This window comes from Diabrotica undecimpunctata, chromosome 9 (assembly GCF_040954645.1).
Source record: "Diabrotica undecimpunctata isolate CICGRU chromosome 9, icDiaUnde3, whole genome shotgun sequence".
Lineage (NCBI taxonomy): Eukaryota > Metazoa > Arthropoda > Insecta > Coleoptera > Chrysomelidae > Diabrotica > Diabrotica undecimpunctata.
The window spans coordinates 36,706,478-36,733,785 of record NC_092811.1 but is presented as its reverse complement, the minus strand read 5'-3'; the positions used below and the strand labels follow the sequence as shown (position 1 = coordinate 36,733,785).

The window sequence follows — 27,308 nt, the reverse complement described above, 5'->3', positions numbered from 1 at the left end:
ATGTGCGCCAATGATAAATATAAAATTCTAAATTATATGCAAAAAATGCACAATAACTATCTCTTAAAACCCACCAAATTTCATTTGTATATGTCAATCAGTTTTAGGGCGACAAATAAATCGTTCTATCTCTTTTGTCGTTTCCCCATTACTGAGGATCGTGATTTCTTCCAATATTCCTAACAATTTTTCTCCATTGGTCTCTATATTCAGCTGCTCTGAGAGCATCGCAGAATGAGTTTCCAGCTGAATTATTAATTTGGTCGGACCATCTAGTTGATGATCGTCCTCTTGACCTTCTCCAATTAATCTCTGCAAACGAGTTGGTTTAGAATGGAAACGTTTGTCCTATAAGCTGTCCAAGATATGCGCAGCATTCTTCTCCAGCACCACATCTCAAAGGCATTAATTTTTTGGCGCTCTTAATATTTTGAGAGCTTTACAAACTTTAGTTAGGAGACTTATCGCATTTTTTGCCATACCAATACGTCTCAGAACTTTTGCTTCACAGTTACCATCGTTAGGTGTACTAGACCCGAGATAGACAAAACTGTCCACTATCTGATATTCCTGTATCATGTTAGTAATTTTAATAGTGTGAAGTCTGTCGACCACCATTATTTTTGTCTTAGCTTTATTAATTTTTAGACCAACTTTATTGCTTTAGTACTTACCTCTATGCGGGAGGTTAAACATTTCTTGCTCATTTGCTGCTATAATGCTATAAGTGTAGTGTCATCAGCAAATCTTAAATTGGAGATTTTCATACCAGCCACTGTTAGTCCACCGGCCCATCCATCTAAAGCCATCCTCATGACATGTTCACCATAAATAATGAATAAGTTAGGTGACAACACGCATACTTGTCTGACACTTCTCTCGGTCTTGAATTGGTTTGAGAAGTTCTGATCTAGTCGTATTGTTGCTATATCGCACTGGTACAGGTTTTTTTATTAAGTAAATACAGAATGAGAAGTAGAAGAGAAACTACAAACTGTCATAAATAGAATGACATCGTACTATCTGCAGAATTCTCTGAGACAAAAACCTTTTAAGACCCAAGTCTGTGCCTTACCTGTGTTTAGATCCTTTAACACGCAGAAATATAGCAGATCATAACTGCCCAAATATTCTCCTTTTCTCCAGGTTTAATGGACCAGCCAATCTCTAAACTTTAATAAAACGTGGAAAATTATAACTAGGATAAGAACGGCGGTTGCTCAATTAAAATCAAACATGGCTAAATGGGAAAAAATAGGGATGATGTAAACTATGACTATGGAAAAATACAAAATATGCAACATCTTACGTCTTGTATCAAAACATGAAACGGACGTAACCCTATACTGGGACGAAATTATATGAATGACATGTCCGGGCACGATAAAGTAAAGAAAAGTACGTCACTTTACTGTGTACGTCACAGCATTAGTTACAGTTTAAGCTACAAACTAATTAACCCAGATATTACTACCGTCCTTTTAAAAGGCAGTGTAAATTATGCGTAATTTAGGTTAGTACAGCTACCAACTGATAGATGGCTCTAGATGGAGTGTTTTCAAGAGCCAGCATTCGACAAGTTTTAACGATTTTAGTGCGCGCACATGCTGTAATTGTGAGGTTATCTGTGTAAATTGCCAGGTTTTGGACTACAAAATGGATGCTTATAATTGGAGGTAAGTCTAGAATTAAAAAACTGTTATTTCACGGCATTGGCATGTGGATTATTGTATAATAGGGACTTATGTACGTATATTCTTGGCTCGAATAGTTGTCACGTTGTTTCAAAGGCTCGCCGCTTGGGATTTCATTTTGTTCTTTTAAAAGGACGGTAGTAATTAGTACTACCAACGTGCGTATTGTTTCAGGAGGCCTCTCAAATTGCATGAGCTATTAGAAGAGCTTGATTCTGATGAAATCCCAGTCCCTCCAGATGGTTTGATCATATTTCCCCCAGAAAATGCCAATGATGATGTCACCGATTGCGAGTCCGGCGATGAAGAACTAACTACAATAAATAATTTACCGGGTAGTCAGTTGAGAAACGATGTAGAACTTGTTTTTGACAACGCGACTGAATTACCACAAGATTCTGTGAATTCCAGCCTACCAGAAGAAGATTCGGATGATGACAATATACCATTGGCTTTATTTCTTTCCAAGGAAAAGCTGCCTCATCAATTAGAGAAGAGAATATCTGCACACTGGATTCAAGGAGACTTGTATCAACACCCTGATTGTACTTACTGGAAAATTCAATTTGGACCGAAAATGACTCAGTCGTCGATGGAAATTTTCAATTTGTTATTTGATGATGAAGTCATCAATTTGGTTACCGAATACACTAACATCTACGCAGGACAAAGAAATCTTTTGAACGACATTACTCAAAATGAGATTCGATGTTTTATAGGCGTTCTTGTATTGAGTGGTTATGTGGTTGTGCCGAAAAGGTACATGTACTGGGAAAATCGTGACGATTCGCACAACGCAATGGTGGTAGCTGCTATATCTAGGGATAGATTTTCCCACATAATGAAAGTTTTGCATGTTTGCAATAACTTGTCATTAGATAAAATTGATAGATTTGCCAAGATGCGACCCCTGTTCGACGTAATAAACAAAAAATTTATACAATTTTCCCCTTTAGAACAACATCACAGCATAGATGAGGCAATGGTTCCGTATTTTGGTCGCCATCCCACAAAACAATTCATCAAGGGAAAACCAATCCGTTGGGGGTACAAAATGTGGGTAGGAGCCCTTCGTCTGGGATACATAGTTTGGTTTTCTCCTTACCAAGGTAATTCCACTACAATACCTGAACAATATAAAGTCCTTGGATTGGGTGCATCAGTAGTTCTACCCTATGCAGACAGATTGAATGAAGTATGGCCTCAAAGGCGATTCCATCTTATTTTTGATAATTATTTTACTTCTATTCATTTACTGCATGAGCTAAAACAAAGAGGCATATTTGGTACAGGCACTGTAATAGAAAATCGCACCATGAAATGCCCTTTACCCTGTTCATCTATTATGAAAAAAACTGAACGTGGTAAATACGAGTATCGTCTTGATAAAAATACAGGAATAGTGGTTTGCCGCTGGCATGATAATAATATCGTTTCTATTGCTTCCAATTTTGTACCAGTAATGCCTTGCTTCTCTGTAAAGAGATTTTCACAAGCAGAGAAAAAACATATTCAAGTTCCTCAACCAAATATTGTTAGAATATACAATAACTTCATGGGTGGCGTTGATCGCAGTGACCAGAACATCAGTTTATATCGAGTGTCCATAAGAGGAAAGAAATGGTATTTTCCCCTTTTTCTCATTGCGTTGATATGGCTATTCAAAATGCGTGGCAGATTCACAAAACTCAAGACGGTAAACTGGATCAACTTGAATTTAGAAGATCTATTGCAACTAATATTTTGGAAACTTTTAAAAAAGAAACAAAACGCGGACCTTCTAAGCGGAATTCGAATTCGGTAGCCAATTCAAGATATGACGGTATTAACCACTTGGTTCTTTATCAAGAAAAGCAATCGCGATGTGGATATTGTACATCCAAAATTTTGTTTTAAATCCTTTCATTCTTTGTAAATTTATACTAATAAAATATATATGATATCTGGTACCGTATATTACTACCGTCCTTTTAAAAGAACATGTCAAAACTTGACAGGTATCGTCATAAAAAAATATATGATTGTGTTTTTTGGTTCCATATGCTATAATTTCCATGAAAATTCGAAATTAATTCAAAATGTTAACAATAAAAGTTTCAGTAATATCTGGGTTAAACAGAGTTTGACAATACTGCTCGTTACTTAAACTATTATATTTTATTAGTCTTATATTAACAAAATATCATATTACATTTCAGATCGGTTTATTACTTCTAGGAGTACTTACTTTGTCTTCTATAGTAGAGCCGTATTTATTGATTGTATCGGCGTTTCTGCTACTAGTATTTTATCTAATGAGATTGTTTTACATAGAGACCAGTCGAAATGTTAAGAGAATAGAAGCTGTAAGTAAGTAACATTTGGATGTATTAATTTTACTAGATAAATAACTAAAATAAAATATTTTAATTTTATTAAAGTAACATGAACTAATTGAAGAGCTCAAAGCTAAACGGATGAGGTTCCATTATTTGTCCTTATGGAGGTAATACAAATTTCTTTTACTTTATCTCATGTAAAATATTAGTATCTAACTAAGTAAAAAAGATAAAGCTGTACAAGTCATTCAGCTTTGCAAAATACGCCTTCTAGGCTAAAAGAACGAAGGTGCTACATATGCAGGCTAAAACGATGACAGTCCACCTAGTTCAGATTGCTGACCACAGATGTCTCTGCTATTAGTGCTGTTTGTTGCCCAGATGTTTTTTAAACGTACATACCTATGTTTCTTTACAGTTTTCTGTGTGTGTTTAAAAGTCTGACAACGAATATTCTGCAGTAATTGAAAACTGTTCAAGGAAAATCTTTGTGGACCGATAGTATGCCGTCCTATCCTGCGCCATAGGCCTAAAAAGCCCAAAGCTTGTAGCATTTCAAATCACCTTGTATGTATTAAAACGCCGAAGAATATTTTCAATGTATTTCTGTTTCATATTGTACAAGTTAAAACACCGAAATATTATTTCAATCCTTTTTGCGTCGACGAGATTTATAATAAACATATTTTAAAGTTTGCTTATATATCACAGATGCGTATTTCTTCGGTATTCTTCTGATCGAGATGTCACTTTAGGATATTTTGCGCGTCAAATAAACAGAAATATTTCGAGATATGTTTTGTTTATACCGAGTTGGGCGAATGATTTTTAAAGAGAATGACATCAGTCTCAGTGGAGCCGCTGTCAGAGACAGTTGGTTTCGGTGTTGGTTCGAATTTTCATCTAATTCGTAATGGTTTTTCCTTATTGTTTTTTTTTATTATCGGAAATAGTGAAGTTTAGTAGTATTGTGGCAGTTAATGTGAGGTTGGGTTTGAGATTTCAAAGACACGAGACGCGGCGTGGGCAGTCTGAAGGAACCGGCAAATTTGTTGTAAAAAAGTGAATTATACTCGTATGTAATGTGTCAGTCACTGATCTACTCGCGAAATCCGAGCACTGAGGTCATGTGCGGCATACATGGGCTTGGTGGCCGGACCCCACTCGGATGCTCAGCCGGCGAGGAGAACAAAATTTATTTTGCCAAATCGGCGGCTGAGTAACCGGACACACACTCTTTCCGGACATAGAGTCGTCAGGAAACACACGCTCTTTTTCTTTTCTTTTTTTTAGGGACTCAAGTCCCGACGTAAAGTTAGAGTAACTCTATAGAGTCAGTAAAGTAAATAGGGAGAAAAGCCTACATGTGGCTACCCCTACAGTTAGGTGGCATAACCACAGTCATTAAAAACAGAGGGTGTCTCATTACCCAGGGCACCCTAAGTAACTTTCAGATCATAAGCCTCCTCACGTAAGTCACACAATGAGGAGGGGTGGAGGAAAAGTCTGGGGGTCAGATAGTTACCACTTCGATTAGCGAAGTGTGACCGGTTTGATCTTCGGATATGTGGATCCCACACTTACAATGGTATACACATGTTCCTAGGGGCAGGGTTGATCACTGCGTGTGTGTGTCCTCAAAGTTTAGAATTTAGTATTGACATATGACAGTTAGCTTTATTTTTTGACATTTATTACATACCCAACTATAAATGTAGAACTTGTTTTGTTTTTTTAAAAGGTTAACCTTTGTGCATAGTTCCATTTAAAAGGATATTTTTCATTTGTAATAATTTATTTCTACTACAAAATATCGCCCATTAAAAATTGTAAGTTCTTATAGTATCTCCAACTTCTAGAGTTTGTAAACCGATAGTAACATAGTAAGTTTGTTTTTTGTTATTTTGTTATTACTATTTATATTTGTAACTGTTTGTGGTGAGACCACAATAAATATGTAATTTTTTTCCTTAAAAAGAGTATTATTTCTTTTAAAAAGTTTCGTACCCTTTTTTTTATATTTTTTAGGAAGAAAGAGCATTTCTTTCATCGAGCAGAAAGATTCTTCTAAGCGGCGTCCTTATTTTAAATAGCTTAAGAACCTTCTTGTATTGTGTTTGTCCAGGAGATTCATGTAAGTACCCCTTTTTGTTTCATTTTTGTAGTTACCTCATTCCAGCCTTCTTGTCATCCACTTATTTACGAATCAGCTCTCCAAACAAACTCTGAGTAGCCGTTCGCGAACGTTTCGGTTTGTTTTGCTTACCCTATCTCTAGCCACGTAATTTCGGTCTCCAATTTTCAACCTCTTATAATGATCCCAAGGTGGTAGGCAAAATAATCGTTACAAACTGAAGCAGATTTTCAGACATTTTCGTATACTTACAAGGTAAGAGTAGGAAGAAATGAGTAGGTAGTAGAAATGCCTGTATATTATAAAGCATTTTTTCCTTCACGGCATCACGTCCAAAAGAGTATAGAATTTACAAAAGAGCCTAAATGATTAAGACGTAGCACCATTAGACATGCGACGCCTAATCAGATTCCAGATGATTTTGATGATAATTGATCACATTAAATCCTTAAAAAATAAAATCTCACTACGGGTTATCAAAATCCTAAAAACAATACTTACATGAACAGCTTAATGTAAGTAAAATGATTTTTTATACAAAACAGCTTCCAAACAATAAAGCATATCTGAAAAAGTACAGGTAAATATTTAATTCTAATTTTTAGATTTTTAGATTCCCTTGCCGAGTAATTTATCAAGGTGTTTGCTTTGCAAGTTTTAGAAGGCACAGTCGTAAAAATTTTAATTCGATTTCGCCGGGTAGAAATCGTATGATTTCTCTTTTTGTTATTAGATGGCGTAGTTACGTCCGTAAATAGTTATTTTGATAACTATTGGTCTACGACGGGATAGATTTTGTTTTATTTTTGATAATTTTAACTTGTCTCTTGGCTATCCTAGGTGTGATACCTGCAGGACATGTGATGAACATACAATAAATGTTGACGTAGTACAAACTAAGTTAACCCTACCTGCTACAGCCGATAATCACAATGATCTCGCAAAACTAAACTGTGAACTAAAAACTCTTTTGCAAAAAAAGAATAGTATTTTAGGAAAGCTGCTTCTTTTTACAAAATTAAGAAAAGTGCTAGGCTTGAAGCACAAAAAGTCAAAACAAAAGAAGCGATGGAAAGGGATTTCCAAAAGAATCTGTCGGTCGGTCCCAAACATTAGTACTAACGATGTTTATTATCCATAGGCAACATTATCCATAGCAAGAAAGGAGGAGATGAGGTTTGTTCCTTGCTTTGGGATTTTATTTTTAATCACCTTGACTTGCAAGTAAAAGAGCTTAAAATGTTCTGCGCAGGCCAGAACAAAAATTACGCCAATTCCTTTATGCTTCACTATATAGTCAACTGGCTACAAGCGGCCCAGTGTAGAGAACACTGGAAAGAACTGAGGGAGGCCTATGTCCAGCAGTGGACGGGATTGGCTGATTGATGATGATATAGTACACTATTATACTAACAGACTTGATAAAATTACAATGTTTTTTTCGAATCAGAGGCTACTCATAACTCGAATGTGACAGGAACATGGGCTTAGTCAATCAAAAATCTGTGGTTGAAACTCCTTACGAATGGAACGAAATTATTAAAACCTTCAGATACACACCAACACCATTTAGAGTTTTGTTTTTGCTAGAACTAGAAAATATGTAAGTTATGGACTAAGTTTTTTTCCTTTATATACAAAAGTTGTCCTTTCAAAACACGACCTAAGCATCCTTTCTCATCACCCTCGAATCATGTTACATCGTCAGACTTTTAATGACCTAAATGAAGAAAATATTGTTACTAAACCTCAGAGGAAACAAATTGCACTACCAGAAGACTGTTTTTACCTGACAGAGCTAGCATATTGTGGATTTTTACCTTTAAATAAAGCAAAATATGACGATATTCAGCATTTGAAAAAATTTTTCTCTGTAAAGTCGAAAGCTTATTTTGACGCATTGCCACATGCTTAAAGCTTTTCATTGTATCCATTACTAACAAACTTCTACTGTATTTGTAGCTTTGTGTAATCAACAGGAGCAGATCGGTATATTACTTTTGAAAATATAGACTACCTTATCTATATTTTTGGTTTCATTTTAAGACACGTTAGTGGACCCTTATCCATTTAGCCTGAGATTTCATGACATCAAAAGATGAATAAATTTATATTTATAGTAATTTGTAAATTGATAACTCAAAAACATAACCTATACGTTCCTTGTTAGTTACTACATGAATTAGTAACCAAAATGAAGTGCTAGTAACCAAAATGAAGTGCCCTTTCTGTTAATTATTTTTATATCTAGTTTTAAAACTTCTTTTTCTTCTTCTTCTTCTTCCTCCTTATAAGCAATTCTGCTTGTTCATTGGCGGATTAATACCTCTATGCAAAGTTATCGTTCCATATTTTGCGCGGTCGTCTGATACTTCGTCTGCCGATTGGTGACTTATCTCTTTGACGACACGGGTCTCCTCCATTCTGCTTATTTCATCTTTTATTCCATTATTATGGGGTTATTCCATCTTTTTTATATTTTGTGTCCATTCATTTATAGACTGTGATATATGCCTGATCAACGTGCACGCGCCAACCGAGGAAAAAGACGCAGAAATTAAAGATCTATTCGACGAAGATCTCGAAAGAGCATATGATAACTGTGCCAAAAACGATATTAAAATAATCATTGGAGACATGAACGCCCAGATAGGAAAAGAGATATGCTACCAAGATTATATTGGTAAATACAGCCTTCACGATGTTACTAATGACAATGGTTTAAGGCTTATTAGTACGGCAGCTTCCAAAGATTTAATTGTGGGAAGTACATGTTTCAATCATAAGAATATGCATAAAGCAACTTGGATATCACCAAATGGACACACCACAAATCAAATTGACCATGTTATAATTGACAGAAGGCACTTTACAAACCTAATGGACGTAAGAAGTTACAGAGGCGCAAATATTGACTCAGACCATTTCATGGTAAGGGCCAAGTTACGACAAAGAATTTCCAATGCCAAGAAAGAAAGGGGCACTAGACAAGTAAAATATAATTTACATATGCTAAAAAATGAAAACAAAGAGAAACAGTCCAGTCACATATAAAAGAAACCCTAGAACACACCTGGGCAGTCGACCAGTCAAGCACGGAAATGTGGAAGAACTGCAAGGAGGCTCTGAAATTAGCAGCAGAAAGCACATTGGGAATATCCCGAACCCAAGAAAGAAACGACTGGTTCGACCAAGACTGCAAAAAAAATAACAGATGAGAATAACGAGGCATTTAGGACCATGCAACAACGAAAAACTAGAACAACAATAGATAGATATAAAAAAATAGATAGATAGAGAGAGGAAAAACCCATACACCGAAAAAAAAAACGAGACTCGGAAAATGACATATTAGAACGGCTCGAAAGCCATATGAGTGACGGAGAAACAAGAAAGTTCTATCATCAAATAAATATGATTAGAAAATAATTCAAACCAAGAATCAACTATTGTAATGAGAAGGAAGGTAACTTACTTACCAACAAAGAGGATATCCTTTAACGATGGGTAGAGCACTTTCGAGAGTTGCTGGAAGGGGAACCTACTAACAATACAGAGCTGGAATACCGAAATGAGGAACTCGTGGAACCCCCCTCGGTAGATGAAGTGAAAATATCTATAGAAAAACTAAGGGACCATAGGTCCCCAGGTAGCGATAGCATCCCAACAGAGTTATTTAAGCACGGTGGAGAGCAGCTCACCAAGGTGATGCGAGAAATTGTTTGTAGAATTTGGTCTGAGGAGCAAATGCCTGAAGAATAGAGCTTAGGCTTAATTTGCCTGTTACACAAAAAGGGAAACCAACTGGAATGCAATAATTACCGCGGAATAACTCTCCTAAATACAGCATACAAGATATTGTCAAATATTTTGCACGAGAGATTAAAGCCTTATACTGAAATGTTTCTAGGAGAATATCAGGCAGATTCAGGCGTGGACGTTTAACTATTAACCAGATATTTATACTACGACAGATCCTCGAAAAAGTGCAAGTGTTTAACATAGATATGTATCATATTTTTGTCGATTTTAAAGCGGCATATTACAGTGTCTTAAGACCAAGTCTTTACAACGCTATGAATGAGTTAGGAATTCAAAAAAAACTCATATGTTTGATAAAAGTGACAATGGCGAAGATGCTATCAGCAGTAAAAATTCAAAACAACTCGTCAACCCCGTTTCATATACATAGGGGTTTAAGGCAGGGAGATGCGCTGGCGTGTCAGCTTTTTAATGTCGCCTTGTACGAAAAAGTTGTACGAGACGCTAATTTATATAGCAGGGGAACAATATTTAATAGATCAGTCCAAATTCTAGCATATGCAGACGACGTGGACATTATAACAAGAACTAGGGCGAGAACTGCGGAAATCCTAACTGAGCTAGTAGCAGCAGCAGAACGAATGGGGTTACAGATAAATCAAAATAAAACCAAATTCATGGCGACTAACACAAACACAAGAGCTGGAAATGTTGACACAAATTTAATCATCAATGACCAAAACTTCGAAGCAGTCAAAGAGTTCATATATCTAGGGACATCGGTTAACCCCAATAATAACACATCTGAGGAAATAAAAAGGCGAATAATAATTACAAACAGGTGTTATCATGGTCTATCAAAGTACTTAGCTAACAAACGTCTGTCTCAAAAAACTCGTATAAGGCTGTATTGAACACTGATAGTCCCCATTCTCACATATGGATCAGAGGCATGGACGCTAAACGAAAACAGATGAATCCGCTCTATCCATTTTTGAAAGAAATGTGCTACGCAAGATATTTGGAGCGCTCTGTGAGAACGGAATATGGAGGCGTAGATATAACTTTAAACTGCAGAATATCTACAAGCATACGTTTGGTGGTAAAGATATTATCACTATAATTAAGCGAAACCGCCTGCAGTGGGCAGGACATGTAGCCCGGGCCCCTGAGTCAAACATGATAAAAAAGATTCTAACAGCGCAACCCGTGGGAATGAGAAGACGAGGTAGACCAAAGCTGAGGTGGATGGACGGGGTAACACAAGATGCCGAGAAGATCGGAGTCTGCAACTGGAAAATGCAAGCGAGGGACAGAATAGAATGGCCTAGAAAGCTTGAGAAGGTCGAGGCCCTCTAAGGGCTGTAGCACCAAGATGATGATGATGATGATCATTTATACACTGTACGTACAGTTTTAAAATTAAAAAACTTAATTTCTAAAAACTTGTTATTTTGGACCCTCAATCTTTTCGACCTAAACTCTTCAATTGTAATAGGTATGGTCGTGATTTCCGTTGAATTCAAATTTCGGCAATAAATATAGTTTGATCGAATTTTGGATTACGAATACTTCGTAATTTACTTCGTTTTAATCGTAGCGAACAACGATTGCATAGTAAAGTCATATTGTTTTGAACATTTCGACTCTCGGAATTCCAAGAGATATTGTTGATATTTTTGAATAAAAATATACCCTTAGAGGTGTTCAGGCATAATCCCACGGATGGTAGTTTCGCACCATTACCCGCTAGAGTAAGTGCGTCAATCGAATGTCCGAACCTGCGGTTTCTCTCGTACTGAGCTGGAATAAAATACTACTGCTTCACAATGATAAGAAGAACCGACATCGAAGGATCAATAAGAAACGTTGCTTTGAACGCTTGGCCGCCACAAGCCAGTTATCCCTGTGGTTTTCTGAAACCTCTTTCTGAAAACTCTTTAAGCCAAAAAGATCAATATTCGAAATTTAAAATAGACTAGAACAACGATATAAAACAGGAGACAGACTACTTCAGTTGTACCAAGAACAAAACATAATTGTTATGAATACATGCTTTAAACTATCAGCTCGCCACTACAAGTTTTTTATGTCAAAGTAAGTGTTCGTTATCTCTACCTCTTTCTTCAATGCATCTGTCAATATGTTTCATAAAAGATCGTCTTATATTAAATAGCATCATTGGTTAAAGAGACACTGCTGCAGTATTTATGTTTTCCCATAGTTGGTTGGTTTATTTAATTCTTGTACAATCCTTGCATTCTATACACCAAAATTGTAAGGATTCTCACTGCCCTCGTATAATGTGGGAGTAGACCATCTTGATTAAAACAAAAATATTTTGATTTAAGTTTAACGGCAATTCTTCCAACAGGTCAATAAAATCCTTTCGTAAAAAATATAAATAGTTCTCACCATTCAAATTACAAGGTAAAATGTCCCTAAAAAATGGTTACCAAATTATAATTTCTCATACTCAAAAGCCCCCAGTTGTAAATTTGTATACATAAATGTCCTAAAATATAAAAGTAAAGTTATAGCGAAAAATAAAATTTTTAATTTTAACTTTAACACCCTGTATTTTTCTTAATATTTTATTAAAGCAAGTTGGCTGAAATTGTAATATTTTATGGTGTAGAATCTACTGTTTCTTTTTGTGCATTACTTAAGGGCAACCCTGTATTTACATATTCTAAAACATTTTTATTCCACTAGAAGAACATACCTCTATATTCCAGGAAGAGAGTTATGCAATCTTTATAGTTATAATATCCAACATTTCGGGCTCTCGAGCTGAAGCTCGTCAATATATGCATATGTAGTTATGCCGTAAGGGCTCTCAAAAGCTCTTAGGTGTACCCTAGACTAGTGCGATTCCAGAGAATTGAAAGACAGACTATTGAAATATAATAGTGTCATATTGGCAGTTGGAATACACCAAGGAAAACACGGCAATGAAAGAGGTGGTGAATTTTTCAGAATAGAATCAGCTACAAAATAATTCAGTTCAGAGACGCAAAAGTGACAAAAAGCACCATCCACGACCAGAAAAAAGCCTAAAGTACTGCGAAAAATAAGCAAGAAGAAGGTCAGATTTATAACTACCATTCCTTAGTCAAGGGACACCTACAAGTAATGAGGCTTAAGCAGTATAGTATGTAACACATAATCTTAAGCAGTCAACCACATCCTGAATGACTATGAGACACTATATCTCAAGCGACAAACATTTTTTGGATACTGCCAGGTGACTACCAATAAATTGGTAAAGGCCTCCATAAATCTGCCTTGGATATCATACTTAAATGCAAGATGTATAAAAATCCGATTAGCTGAAGTATGATCAATTGATAATTAATAGATAGATAAAAATGAAAATGTATATCAGGGAAAATATAGTTAGAGAAACCTATCTTGCATTCTTGCAAAGGGGTAAAGGCAAAAATAATAGTAATATTGACCTTCCACATAATTTAAAATTTTGTATTGCACTCTTACTCAGAATTTCAAAACTTTACTTTTTCAGATAAAAGCCCCATGTTTAGCCACATGTCATCTACCATGTACGGTTTGGACACTATTAGAGCATTTTCTGCAGAAAATATGTTAATCCAGCAATTCGATGACCTGCAAGATATTCATAGTTCAGCTTGGTACATATACTTGGCGTCAGGAAAATGTTTTGCACTGTGGTTGGACTTGGTGTGTGTATTTTTTATAGCTATTGTAGTGTTTACTCTTTTACTAGTTAACAGGGGTAAGTAATTTTCCAACTATATATTAGTATATAGATTTCATTGTTTGTTCGCATTCGATTTTACATAGTCTCTATCGGTATTTTACTATTATTAAAGAAGATAGTGCACTTGCTAAAAGGTGGCATTTAGCTATGTATACATCTTGACTGTGCTAATATTGAAATTCATAAAAAAACTAAATCAGAAGTGTTCTGAGCAAGATGTATTTCTTAAATTATTTCCTGAGAACTTGTTTCCACACAGTGACAACACAATAGATAAATAAAGTTGCTCTCATTAGAAAAAATAATTTGAAATTTAACTTCGAGGGGGCCGATATGTACCAGGTTTTTCATTATATTTTGACCCCCACTTATTTTCCTTAATTTCGGGAATACAAAAAAAATTCAATTAAAGGTTGTATTATTTTATCTGTACCGACCAACAATGTAGCAACAGACCAAATTTTGTATACAGGAAATATTGAAGATGCATAAAATGCATCTTCAATATTTCAAATTAGACACCCTGTGTTTTTTATAGTTTTGAGTAGCCCTGCATTTCCTGATTACCAATATATAACATTGTGTAGCATTAGTTTTGTTCTATAATGGCATATCGCTCCTTAAATACAAAAGTCACACATTTCAAAAAATATCAAAACTGATTTTTTTGCATAAAATGCATCTTAACCGAAGAAACTTTAATATTTCGCTCAACCAGCCGTCGTTTTATGATCAAAAGCACCCGTAAACCCACATACGTTAGTTTTGTTTTGTACCGTTTCTGTAACTGAGTTCCGTGCAAAACTACCACATCCTCAGTTGCCATCAGACATTCGGCACGAGTGCACGCATATTTTATGAAAAACTACCACATTCCAAAAAACTGCTAAAAGACAGGTGAAATTATATATTCAAAAGTGCCACATTCAAAAATACATTCGTATTGCAGATCACATACACGTAAGTATCTTATCATTTTTATGTGCAATAGTACAATATTTTAAAATAGGTTAGTTTTTCGTTTATAAATTTGATATTCTCTCTTATTTTTGTATGCAATACTACCATATTTTGAATTATGTTAGTTTTGCAAAAAATAATTAGAATTATTTTCTTATTTCTTTATTTTAAAGTTACATATTTCGAAATATGGTATCTTTGTATTTGAAAGTGATCTCTAAATAGATTTTATTTTATATATTAAAAAGCAATTTTTAGTTTTACTGTTGTTTTATCGGAAAGTTTTTGTAGTTTTTGGAGTAATCTTATGGGTTAAACAAAATAATTTAGAAATCTTAAAACAAATTAAATTTTACTTACCCATATAGATACATAATAACGCCTATTTACGAGAAAGTAAATTGTTTGATACAGGTAGGTACTTATAATTAATTTTTATTTTCAGAATGGCAAGAAGAGCGCAACGTATTTTGGACATGATACCACCAATAAATGACCCTCGAGATGAACAGCAATCTTCTTCAACAATATGACCTAGTGAACTGGATTCAATTGACATTCAGACTGACAATATTATTTATCATGAATATGATGCTAATGGCATTAGATCTCTACCGGACAGTCAGTTATCTTTAGATATTCTGAACTCCGTTGAAAATAACGAAGATATTCAAGCAACGCCTCCAAATCACAGAATATTCAATAAACCATCTTTAGTCATTAAAGAAACAGACTCAGACAGTGATTCTTCCTCTGGTGAATCTTCAAGCTCTTCGAGCAGTTCCAGTTCTAGTTCTTCAAGTAGCTCCAATTCTACAAATAACCTAAAAGATTTCTCATCCGATGATAGTGTCAAAGATCCTACGTATGAAGATCCATTTTCAGAAAACCGCAAAGCCCAGTCAGATTCCGATGAAGAACAACAACCACAAGCACAGTTACCTGGCATTCAAGACTTTCCGCAATCAGCCGTGGATAACCAGAAGTTACTTAATATTAATTCACCATCAGCCGGAGTTGACGATCAGCCACCTAGCGTTGACGAGCACCCATCTAGCATCGGTGAGCAGTCTCCTAGTGTTGATGATGAATCGCGCAGTAGGTGTCGTAAAAGAAAAGCAGAACCGCTTTTATGGAAACGAAACCAGAGCAAGCTATTGAAAAACAAAGGTATGTCCTATACTTCTATGTCCAAGTCTAAGAAAGTTTATGATGCCAAAATAATGGGTCCTGTATGTTTCGATAAATGTAAATTAAAATGTTCTACAGAGTTTACGTTTGAAGAAAGAAAACACATCTTTGAAAGGTTCTGGGAGTGCGGTGATCTGGAAATCCAACGACAGTTTATTCACGATCACATGACCAAGGTAGAACCAAAATATAGATACGTTCGTGAAGGCAGCAGTCGCAAAAATTACAATCACTCATTTTATCTGACTCGGAATAATAAAAAAACTCGGGTATGTAAAGTATTCTTCATGAATACCCTTGCAATCTCAGACACTATGATCAGAACCGTTGTCAAAAAACAGTCCGAAACTGGTGTGCACCTTAAAGATAACAGGGGAAAACATAACAACCATAAGACACTAGACTCAGAGCTGACCGATGGTGTCAAAGCACACATCAATTCAATACCCCGCATAGAAAGTCATTACTGTAGGTCGCGATCGACTCGGGAGTATATTGAGGGCGGGTTAACAGTCGCGGCACTACATCGACATTACGTAGACAAATGTGAATCTGAAGGTAGACCACACGTTTCATATCAAGTATACTACAACATATTTATACATGATTTTAACTTATCTTTCTGGCAGCCCAAGAAGGATCAATGCGAAGATTGCATGGCTTACCAAAACGCTGAAGATAAATCGTTAATACAAGAAACTTACGACGAGCACCTGAAGCAAAAGACTCTCGCTAGTGCTGAAAAAGCTAGAGATAAAGAGCTTGTGAGTAATACCTTCGTAGTGGCTGTGTACGACCTCCAAGCGGTGATGCCTTGTCCACGGGGTGATGTGTCGAGCTTCTATTATACGTCTAAATTAAATCTACTTAATTTCACAGTAACCGAGCTCGGTACAAAGGACACAACTTGTTTTGTATGGCACGAGAGAGAAGGAGCCCGAGGTATTAATGAAATTGGCTCCTGTGTTCTAATGTATCTTAGAAAATTGAATGACAATGTCACGGAATCTTGTGATGTCACTTTCTATAGCAATAATTGCTGTGGCCAACAAAAGAACAAAATCATGCTGGCAATGTACCAATACGCAACTCAAAAATTGCCAAACATCAAGAGTATTACTCATAAGTTCCTAATAAAAGGGCACACCCAAAACGAAGGAGACTCTGTTCATTCTGTCATCCAATGTAACATTACGAGAGCATTGAAATCATCTCCAATTTACGTTCCAGACCAGTATATCACTCTGATTAAAACAGCAAAGAAAACTGGAAAGCCTTATACTGTTGAAGAACTGACACATGAGAATTTTTTTGACCTCAAACCTCTGTGTACAGGAAACTACAATATAGATGATGATGGCAATAAATTCAAATGGACCGATATAAAGATTCTGAAGGCGGATAAAGTAAGCAATGGCATATTTTTCTTTAAAAGTTCCTACGAAGAGGAAGAGTTCAGGTCGGTATCTACGTTGAGAACACGCCGCACGAAGTCAACGACAGTGCCTGATAATAATTTTACTCTAAACCAACTTTACACTGAAAAGCTTACAGTTCCTGAAGCAAAGAAGCAAGGCATTCTAAAGCTAATCCAAAAAAACATAGTGCCAAGATTTTATGAATCTTTTTATGATAATCTCTAAATTAGTGCACAAGTTACTGTTGTTAACTGATTTTTAATGTTTTCGTTAAGTTTTTTTTTATCCTTTACGAGCATTACGCTCAATGTAGTTTTAAGAAAACGTTTTATAAAAATATTTTTGCAAGAACCACGTTTCTATGCTTCATACGGTTGTGATTAGTGTAGATCATGGAAATTATTATTTTGAAGGTGTCTTTCTCCTTAGTGCCTTATTTTATAAGACTATAACTGCTAATAATACTATTTTAAGATAAAGTTACCTCTGTTTCTCTTAAAGGTTTTTGCTTAAAAGGTTAAGTTTTGTTTTTAACGTAAATTTATTCCTCTTATCTACTACTATAGGTAATATTAAAGACTTAATTGATGATCTCATGATAAAATTAACAATTATTTGTTTTCCCTTAGCAAGTTTAGTATGTAGTAAGTTAGTATGTGCCTTTTTTTTTAATAAATTGACATTTTGTAAGGTTGACAACCGAAAATAAAACTCAAATTTTCCTAATTATGGTGGTTTAATTTTTAAAATTTTAATGTTCTCGACGACAAAGTCTATATACAAAACTAACTTATTTGCATTTTTTCTACAGTCCATTCGAGCTATGGTTAAGATTACTTTATTGATATAGGCTATTTAATTACGCATCTTTTGATACCAAAAAATGTACCTAATACACATAGTTTATACAAAAATCATAAAGTAATCCAAATTATTTTTGTAAATGCCTCTCCTGTACAATTTGCTTATATTGACTTGTGGTGCTTTTGTATTTAAGGAGCGATATGGTACTACAAAAGGGTAACCATAGGTTGCTATGCAACTGACATTTCAAAATAAAACAATTACTAATTTATTACAAACTGTCAGTCCTCATACCGAAATGGGTTATATTGCAGATGAAAAGGTAGATATATTCTCAATTTATGTAAAAAATAATAAAAACAAGCAAGCGGCATGAAGAGAATATAGGCTGATTTATCCAGATCGACAGACTCCTTCTGCAAATACATTTTTATATAATTATCGTCATGTCATAAATGAAAAAATGTTTGAACGGAAGAAACGTACTATCGTACGAAATGACGATGAAGATCTTGATACTTTGTTTTACTTTAAAGGTAAAAATTAAATACTTAAATAATAGATTAAATCCATAATACCATTTGTATTTCAAAAAATTCCGAAACTAGTCTAAACAATGCTACTAATGCATTAGAGAAAAGCCGTGCGACAATACATAGAGTTTTAAAAAAGCACAACTAGGGTAAGTGTCCTAGTAGTCGGCACGGGCCCCGTTATTGGCACTTCGAATAATTTTGCTGTTTCATAAGAAAAGGAGGAATCCGTAAATACTAATCAGTACACTATTTGATAGATGGCGCATTCTTGTTTCTGGGTAATGTAATGTAGGTTTTGTTTTTGTATTTGCATATGGCTACAGATGTTGGCTTGCGAATGTTGACACCATCCTACAAGATAAGTTTGTTAACAATTTTCTTAGTAATGCAGTAGGTTTGCGATTTGTTTTTATTAGCGGCTCTCCATTAAAAGTGTAGTATTCAGTAATGCCCCTTTTAAGAATACAATTTAACTGAAATTTTGCGTTTATTTTTGCCCATTTTTTAAGTGGTTATTAAAAATAAAAAGGTGCCGGTTACTAGGCCTTGAGGAAGTGCCACGAGCAATGATTGGCACTTATGCCAATAACTGAAACTCCGGAATTACTGGTAAGATGTAGTTATCGGCATCAGCATTATTAACTGACATTTCGATTATTAATTATTAAACTTTTGAAATATAAATATGAAAAAATAATTAGATTTTTTTGGAAGGTGAACATTCCATTTTTTTTTCAGATTGTTTAAAATGCCAAAAGTCAAAAGGAATACGAAATATCAGAAAATATATACCGAGGATGTCCTTCAGAGTGCTTTAACAGACATTGGAAATGGAATGACCAAGAAACTGGCTGCAAGAAAATATGGAATTCCCAGACAATCCGTTCAACATAGACTGAGTGACAAATTCAAAAAAAACTGGTCACGGGCCTGCAACGTACTTAACCAAAACACGAGAAAGACGTGTTGCGAGGAGTGGATTACTGACTGCCACAGGAAAGGTTTCTCCAGAAGGAGAGACGATATTCAGTCTTCAGTGAAAACCTTCTTGGACGGCAACCCACGTAAGACTCCATTCAAGGACAACCAACCTGGAATACACCTAAAAAATTGGTTCTCCAACATCGAAAATTATTTAAGGAGAAAAATTATTTTGATATATTGCAAGATCCAAAAAGAGTGGTCAACGGGGACGAAACTTGTTTCCTCTTTTGTCCAAAAGAGGTTGTCGCTCCTCGCGGTGCTAAAAATCTATACCAGATGGATCAAGGAACAGCAAAGGCCAATCTTACTGTGATGTTCACCTTCTCAGCTGCGGGCTCAGTAACTCCGCCGATGATCATTTACCCCTATAAGAGGCTTCCTGCTGGTGTTGGTGAAAGTGTTCCTGATACTTGGGGAATAGAAACAAGCGACAATGGCTGGATGAAATCGGAATTGTTTCTGGACTATATTTCAAATATACTCCATCCCCATCTTTGCAAAAACGAAATACAGTTTTCCGTCATTCTTTTTGTAGATGTTCACAAAATTCACAAGAGCTATGAACTAAGTACCCTTTGTACGAGGCTTCAAATAATACTTATTGCATTATATCCAAATGCTACCAGAATCCTTCAACCAGCAGATGTTAGCTGCTTTAAACCTCTGAAGAATACCTGGAAACGCGCAGTTCTGAAATGGCGAAGAAATAATCCCTTCAATATTAGAAGATTCCTTAACATCACCACAAAGTTCTTCAATTTGTAACGGTTTTAAACCTTGCGGATTGTGTCCCTGGAATGTCGAATCCATTGACTTTTCAAAATGTATTGGAAAGAAGACAACAGAACCAGATAGAGCTGTTGGAAATGTGAACGGAAAGGAAAGTTGCGAAATGACATATGATGACTTTATTTCCATTATTGGGCAAGATAAATTAAACCAACTTAAACAGTACAAAGAAAACTGGAGGAAAGGTGATGAAGGTGAATATTTACAGTTGCTTGTAAAAATATTTTTAAGATTTACAAAAGGGGCAACTGCTGAATCATGCGGTTCTAGTGTAGATGATTATCTTGTTACTGTGCTGTTGGGTGGTGAAGAGTGTGAGTTACATCAAAATGAAGAGTGGCGTTTCGAAAAGTGTCAGCTGCCTGTACCGTATTTAACCCAAGAAAGTAATAAAGATATGGAAATAGTTTTCGGAGATAGTGTACTTATACAAGAGCAACCTGAAATAATAAACCACACTATAATGGAACCAAATTCCGTAGACAACCAACTTGGTACGATTTTAGAGAACCTAGAATTTCAACAAAACATAGAAAATCAACAAAATATTGATCAAGAACACGTACAAGGAGGCAAGAAAAATCAAGAAAGCGAGTACCACAATCAATGTAATACGTCAAACAATTGTGATTCTATCGCGGAAGCTGATCACGGGTTTCGCGACAGTTTGCTCTGGCAACTGACACCAGAGCGAAAGTCTCAGCGTACAACCGAAAAAACGTGATACGTGATAACATCTAGTAGTGGGTGGAAAAAACTTCATGAAGAAAAGGAAGAAGCCAAGCTACAGAAAGAGATGAAAAAGAAGAAAATAAGAGAAAACGTGAAATAAACAAAATGACCAAAGTAACAAAGAGGCCAGCAAAACCAAAACACGTCAGCAACTTAACAACACTTTTGACAGAAAACGAAGCTCCGATGACCAAAAAATCCATTATATCAACCCAGCGGAGTTCTCCAAGTTCAAGTAATTTAAGCAATGAGGGGATGTCCACAATCCCGATGCTCCTCCCTAAGGATAATATCATTCGTAATAAGAGATTGTGTTTTATATGTACGAAAAATGTAACCGTAGCAAATTTTTGAATTAAATGCCAGAAATGTATGAGAATGTACCATTACAAATGCCTGCTGAAAAAAGATTTATACACACCTCATTATTTATGCAAAGTGCGCCAAAGGAAGGCGTAGTTTTCTATATTTTCTGTTCATGCCATAAATATTTTTATTTTAAGTTTCAATGAAATTTTGTTTATTCGGATACGGTTTTTATTTCAAAATATTTCAGCTTAAGTTATAGTTTTTTTATTTTATAAATATAAACCTTTATTTTAAATGATTTGATCTCTTATTGTGTCATTCCATTACTAGGAAACTGATGCCATTAACTACAGCAAGACGTGTGACAATTACTGCAGGTAGGTGCTGTCCTACGGCGATGGGTCCTACAGGCCCAAATGCCCCCTCTCGGCAACAGTGCCAATGACTACAGCCATGTGAATGTCAATAACTACAGGCAACGTGCCAATAACTAGTACTTTGTCTGTTTTTAATTTAAATCAATTTCGTTTAAATATCTTAACGTTATTATTAAAAACAGTTGTGTGATCAGAAAGGTAGGACATCACACCGACCAGAATAAAAGTTCCCAAAATTGTGATTCTTTTCTTGTGGACATTAGAAGTATTTTTCCCAGGACATTTCCTTAAAGTGCCAATAACTGGGTGCGTTACCCTATAAGCCGTACAAAATATTACCAGTACAAGAATTTACCGATGTTCATAAGAAGAAGCGTTTACAGTTCTGTCAAGACATGCTTACAAATTTGAACAATGATCCTAATTATTTTTATAACATTTTATGGACAGATGAAATAAATTTTTCAACTTCAGGCATTTTTAATAGAACAAATAGGTATTCGTGGGAACAGAAAAATAATAGAAAAAGAAAAATTAAGCAAATAAAAAAATCAGGAAGAAAATCAATAAATGTGTGGTGCGGAATATTTCAAAATAAAATAGTTGGACCATTGTTTTATCATTATAAATTAACTGGGGAATCATATTTGGACACAGTCATTACAGAAGTGGATGAGTTATTAAATCAAAATTATACACAAAATCAATTAAATAGTATGATATGGCAACAAGATGGAGCACCGCATAATGTCGTAGCCGTTCAAGAACATTTAAATAATCAATTTAATATGTGGATCGGCAATAAGGGTACCATTACATGGCCACCAAATAGTCCCGACTTGTCACCATATGATAGCTTTTTATGGGGGTTTTTAAAAGAAAAAGTGTATTTTGGTTCAAATACAAATATTTACACTATCACGACAAAAGTTCGCGGAAATTGAAAATTTAAATGGTCATAATAACACAATATCTGACGCATTAGAAAATTTGAGACGAAGACACATCTATTGTAATCTTAAATGTAGTATTGTATCTTAAATGTAGTATTGTAAGTCATTAATTTTGTTGACTTTCTAAATATATTTTTTTCTTTTCTTAGTATAGTAGTACCATACGCCATTATAGAACAAAACTGATGCTACACTATGTTATATATTTGTAATCAGGAAATGCAGGGCTACTCAAAACTATAAAACAATACAGGGTGTCCCATTTGAAATATTGAAGATACATTTTATTGGGCACTCCCTGTATACAAGATTTGGTCTGTTGCTACACTGTTGGTCGGTACAGATAAAATAATAAAACTTTTATTTGAATTTTTTTTGTATTCCCAAAATTAAGGGGGGTCAAAATATAATGAGAAACTGTACAAAACTAAGATATACTTATCTGGAGTTTCGTGTTTTCTTATAAGAAATAGAATAAATACTCAAATTATCCAATAACTTAAAAAACTAGCAAGACAAAACAAAGTACCACAGACAAACAAAAGAATCGGAACTGAACAAGGCAAAAAAAAAAAATAAAAACAAACGTAAAAATCGAGATAAGAATGGAAGAGATTAGAACAACTTAAAGATTAAAATAAACGAAAATATATACAAAAGATAATAAAATAATATACATACTCCAGTCGTCAGGCCACCGGACCTCTAAAAATAATACTAACACGGTGAATTTTGCTGAGAAGGTCAATTTTAGGACCCCAAACAATATGCAAAAAAGTTTACAATTTCTACCCCATGACTGTCAATAAACTACCCTTGTGTTGAAGGGGGGGGGAGGGAATCGATTTACCAAGAATCTGTACACCGTAGAAAAAACATATTAAATAAAAAATGTAGCTGAGATATTTTATTTTTAACAATGTTTATTAGTTGTTTTTGTGTAACATGAACCGCTAAAAAGATAGTAAGAACTCTGAATTTTGAGGGGTTCTAAATTTGAATTTCCAGACATCTGTACATTTATATCGATAAGCAATTACCTTGAACTTGCTACAACATGCTGGTATTTTGGAAATTTTTAATATAGCTACTGACAAAGACTTCATATAAAAACATGTTGATGTGACTTTTATTATAAAACAATATTTTATCTTACAACATGTCTCCTGCATATTATATTTTTTGCAGGTTTGTATGGTGGAGATATGGGCTTGGTAATTACTCAATATCTAAGCCTCATGGGTTCCCTACAATGGGGGATGCGACAATGGACTGAACTAGAAAATAACATGACGTCAGTTGAAAGAATATTGGATTACACAAAACTAGAAACGGAACCTACTAGAACAAAACCACCAATAATACCAGCCAACTGGCCTGAGTATGGCGAAATTGAATTCAAAAATGTGTTTCTGAAGTACGATGAGACAGATCCATATGTCCTTATAGATTTAAGCTTCTTGGTGAAGCCAGGGGAAAAAGTGGGAATAGTAGGAAGAACAGGGGCAGGGAAATCTTCGACTATTGGGGCTTTGTTTCAGTTATATCCTTTAGAGGGATCTATACTTATAGATGGACTGGATATCACACGAATACCTGTGGATATAATCAGGTCGAGGATTTCTATAATTCCGCAAGAGCCGGTTTTATTTTCAGGTACCAATTTTTATATTATTTAGGAGATGCACATATACAATAGACCGATATAAGGCATTACGATTTTCCAGTGTTTAATTACGTTTTATTAGATTACCACTCACACTACAACTTTACCATAACTTGGTTATATTAAAAAGCTCTTGGCTACATTTGACCAGTATCAATATAAGAATTTAAAGAGAAATAAATATTTCTCTATAAAAAGTAACCAACTACAAAAGACTTATGTTGCTAATTTTACGGATTTTATAAAAGTATTTGCCAAGTGGAATTATTAATTGTATTTAAAACTGTATTTAAAGAATGTAAGATTATGTACCCGTACGCAAATATTATCTGCAATATAGTTAACCCTTTCGAGACGGTTATATTTCGCAAAGTCGGACGCGCTAGACGCAAAAAAATTTCGTTTTAGATGGAACAGGTAAAAGTTCGTAACACTACTCTAAATATTGATATTCAACGAGTGGTATGACACGCAGACTTCAAGATATTAAAGCTATTTACCAACGTACTGGAGCACGTTTTTAAAATACTAAGCTAGGATTACTATTTTTATTGGGAATAAGCCTCAGTTTTTAAGTTTAAAGTAAAATTATTTACGTTTCAGTTTCCACTTCGGAAATAGTTCTCAAATCTTTTTTTAATGGTAGTGTTGGAGGTAGACGGTGTTTGTTCCTTGTTTGTTGTTAAATGTTGTTGTTCCGAAGGGGAATAACCTATGTATGTCATGCAAAAAGTTTATTTTATTTTGAAGTTGACGAATTATGAAATTTTTATGTATTATAATTGTTTTTTAGTAAGATATTTTTTTGGGTACTGAATTTTCATTATTAATATTTAATAAATCGTCAGTGATATTATTGCCACTCACATCACACCGATCGTTTACAATTTCACTTAAGACTTGACAACATATTATGCTATTTTATGTAACTTTGATATATTTGAGCCATTGAGGCTCAAATATTTGAAATTTGGACAATTTTCTCATTTTAAATCATTTAAAACTTTTTATTGCATCGATTTCAGAGAGCACTTAACTCCACTTCTTTACTATGCACCATCTTAATGCAGTGGGGGGGGGGGGGACATATCGATGTGAGTTGTTAACCCTTTCTGGATGGACTTTTTTTGTTTATATTAAATGGCGAATAATTTGTTTTTAGGATATAGTAGGGCAAAAGATAGACAAATCAAAGATCTTTTATGTTTTATTTTTCTAATTATTAGAAAAAAAGGTGGTACCATGTGGTAAGGCCACAAATGAAAAAATTATTTAGCGTTAAATGGAATGAAACAATTTTTTTTTTTCAGATAGATATAAACCTACTTTACATGTAGTACGGTGTCCATCTTGTACGATGAGGAGTTACCTTGGTACTGCAGTATGCACAACATACTTTTTCTCCATACTGAGGCATATGGTCTGCTTTGTCAGTTATTATTTCTAGAGGAACTTATTTTTTGAACCTGTTACTGGTGCTTGGTTTGTCCATGGTTCTTCAAAATTTTTACATTTGAGTTCTACTCCAATTAAACCGGTGGCTACAGCAATTTTAAATTCTTTCAAAGACATACTCTTACCAGTTGTTGATTGTTTGAAAATTATCTATGAGTTTAGTAATGTTTGAAAAAATTCTATGCCACCACTTTTTGGATTTTCTATCCAATTCGTAGCAAGATACTAACATATCAGACTTACCTACAAAGCCCATATATTTGTTATCATCTTGTACTAATTATTTGCAATTAATTTCTACTGATGTCCCATCCTTTTTATTTTTTCTTCACGGTGACATTTTCTTTAGGTTTGTGAAAATTGCTTAGAAAATGAAAAGGGTTTTTTATCCATCCATTGCAAAGCTAGCCCACCGTCTCACTTTTTCTCCAGTTTAAGTCACCCCTTTTCATTTTTTTGTTAGTTTTAAGTTCATTTGGAAAACCTTTTCTATCTTTTTGAGTTGTTCCACATGCGTAGATTTTGTCTTTTATCAAGTCACGTTGTAATGCAAAAGAATTAAAATCGTTATCGAAATAAACTTCACAATTTTTTTCCAACCAAATCTCTTGTAAGATCTTTTATTACTCTTGCCCCGAGGTTTTGCTTCCTTACATCTTTTAATTTTCCAGTGTATATTTGGAATTGTAAAACATATTCTGACTGATCAGCACGTACCCATACCTTATATCCCCTTTTTTGAGCTATATCGGCATATTTTGGCGTAAACTACTTCGTCCCTTGAACTTTATCATCGATTCGTATTAATTGTTGCCTGCTGGGATAAACTGAGCTTTTATAAGTAGTTGAAAGTTCCTTTACCAATGGCAGGACTTTGCAGAGTTTATCATAATTGCCATTACCTTTCTTAGGATGTAATAAATTGTCATTTATGTGAAGATAAGTAAGCCACCATTCAAATCTGTCACGCGACATACATGAAAAATAAAATTGATCACTGATAACAAAATTTGCGTCAAAGGGCGATGGAGCGTGCTATGTTAGGCGTTTCACTACGAGACAAGATCCCAAATCGCCAGCTACGACAAAGAAGTGACTGATGCAGTAGTGAGAGTAGCAACACTGAAATGGAACTGGGCAGGTCACGTGGCTCGAATGACAGTTAATAGATGGACAAAACGGATACTGGAATGGAGACCAAGAGATGATGCCTACCGAAGCAGAGGTCGTCCACCAACACGTTGGACTGACGATCTAAAACGTTGTCATAGGAATTGGATGCAAGAGGCACAAGATCGAAATAGATGCAAAATTATGAGGGAGATCTATGTCCAGCAGTGGATAAGCGAAGATTGAATGATGATGATGATGATGAACAAAATTTGCAGACCAGAAATCTCTATAACTGGGCAACTTTTTCACACCCATCAAAAGGTTTATTCCCAAAAAAACACTTTATTTCTTCAACTGTTGTGGGAGTGTTG

General features: G+C 35.0%; 1 protein-coding gene across 2 annotated transcripts in view; it reads left to right on the top strand.

Moving 5' to 3' along the window:
* LOC140449846 (ATP-binding cassette sub-family C member 4-like) overlaps window positions 1-27,308 on the top strand; it is a 94,572-nt gene that overhangs the window by 53,100 nt on the left and 14,164 nt on the right. For both annotated transcript variants that reach the window (XM_072543214.1, XM_072543213.1), the window contains exons 8-10: window positions 3,893-4,043; window positions 13,435-13,665; window positions 23,892-24,359. In XM_072543214.1, coding sequence (XP_072399315.1) covers window positions 3,893-4,043; window positions 13,435-13,665; window positions 23,892-24,359 — 850 coding nt within the window. The remainder of the gene's footprint in view (window positions 1-3,892; window positions 4,044-13,434; window positions 13,666-23,891; window positions 24,360-27,308) is intronic.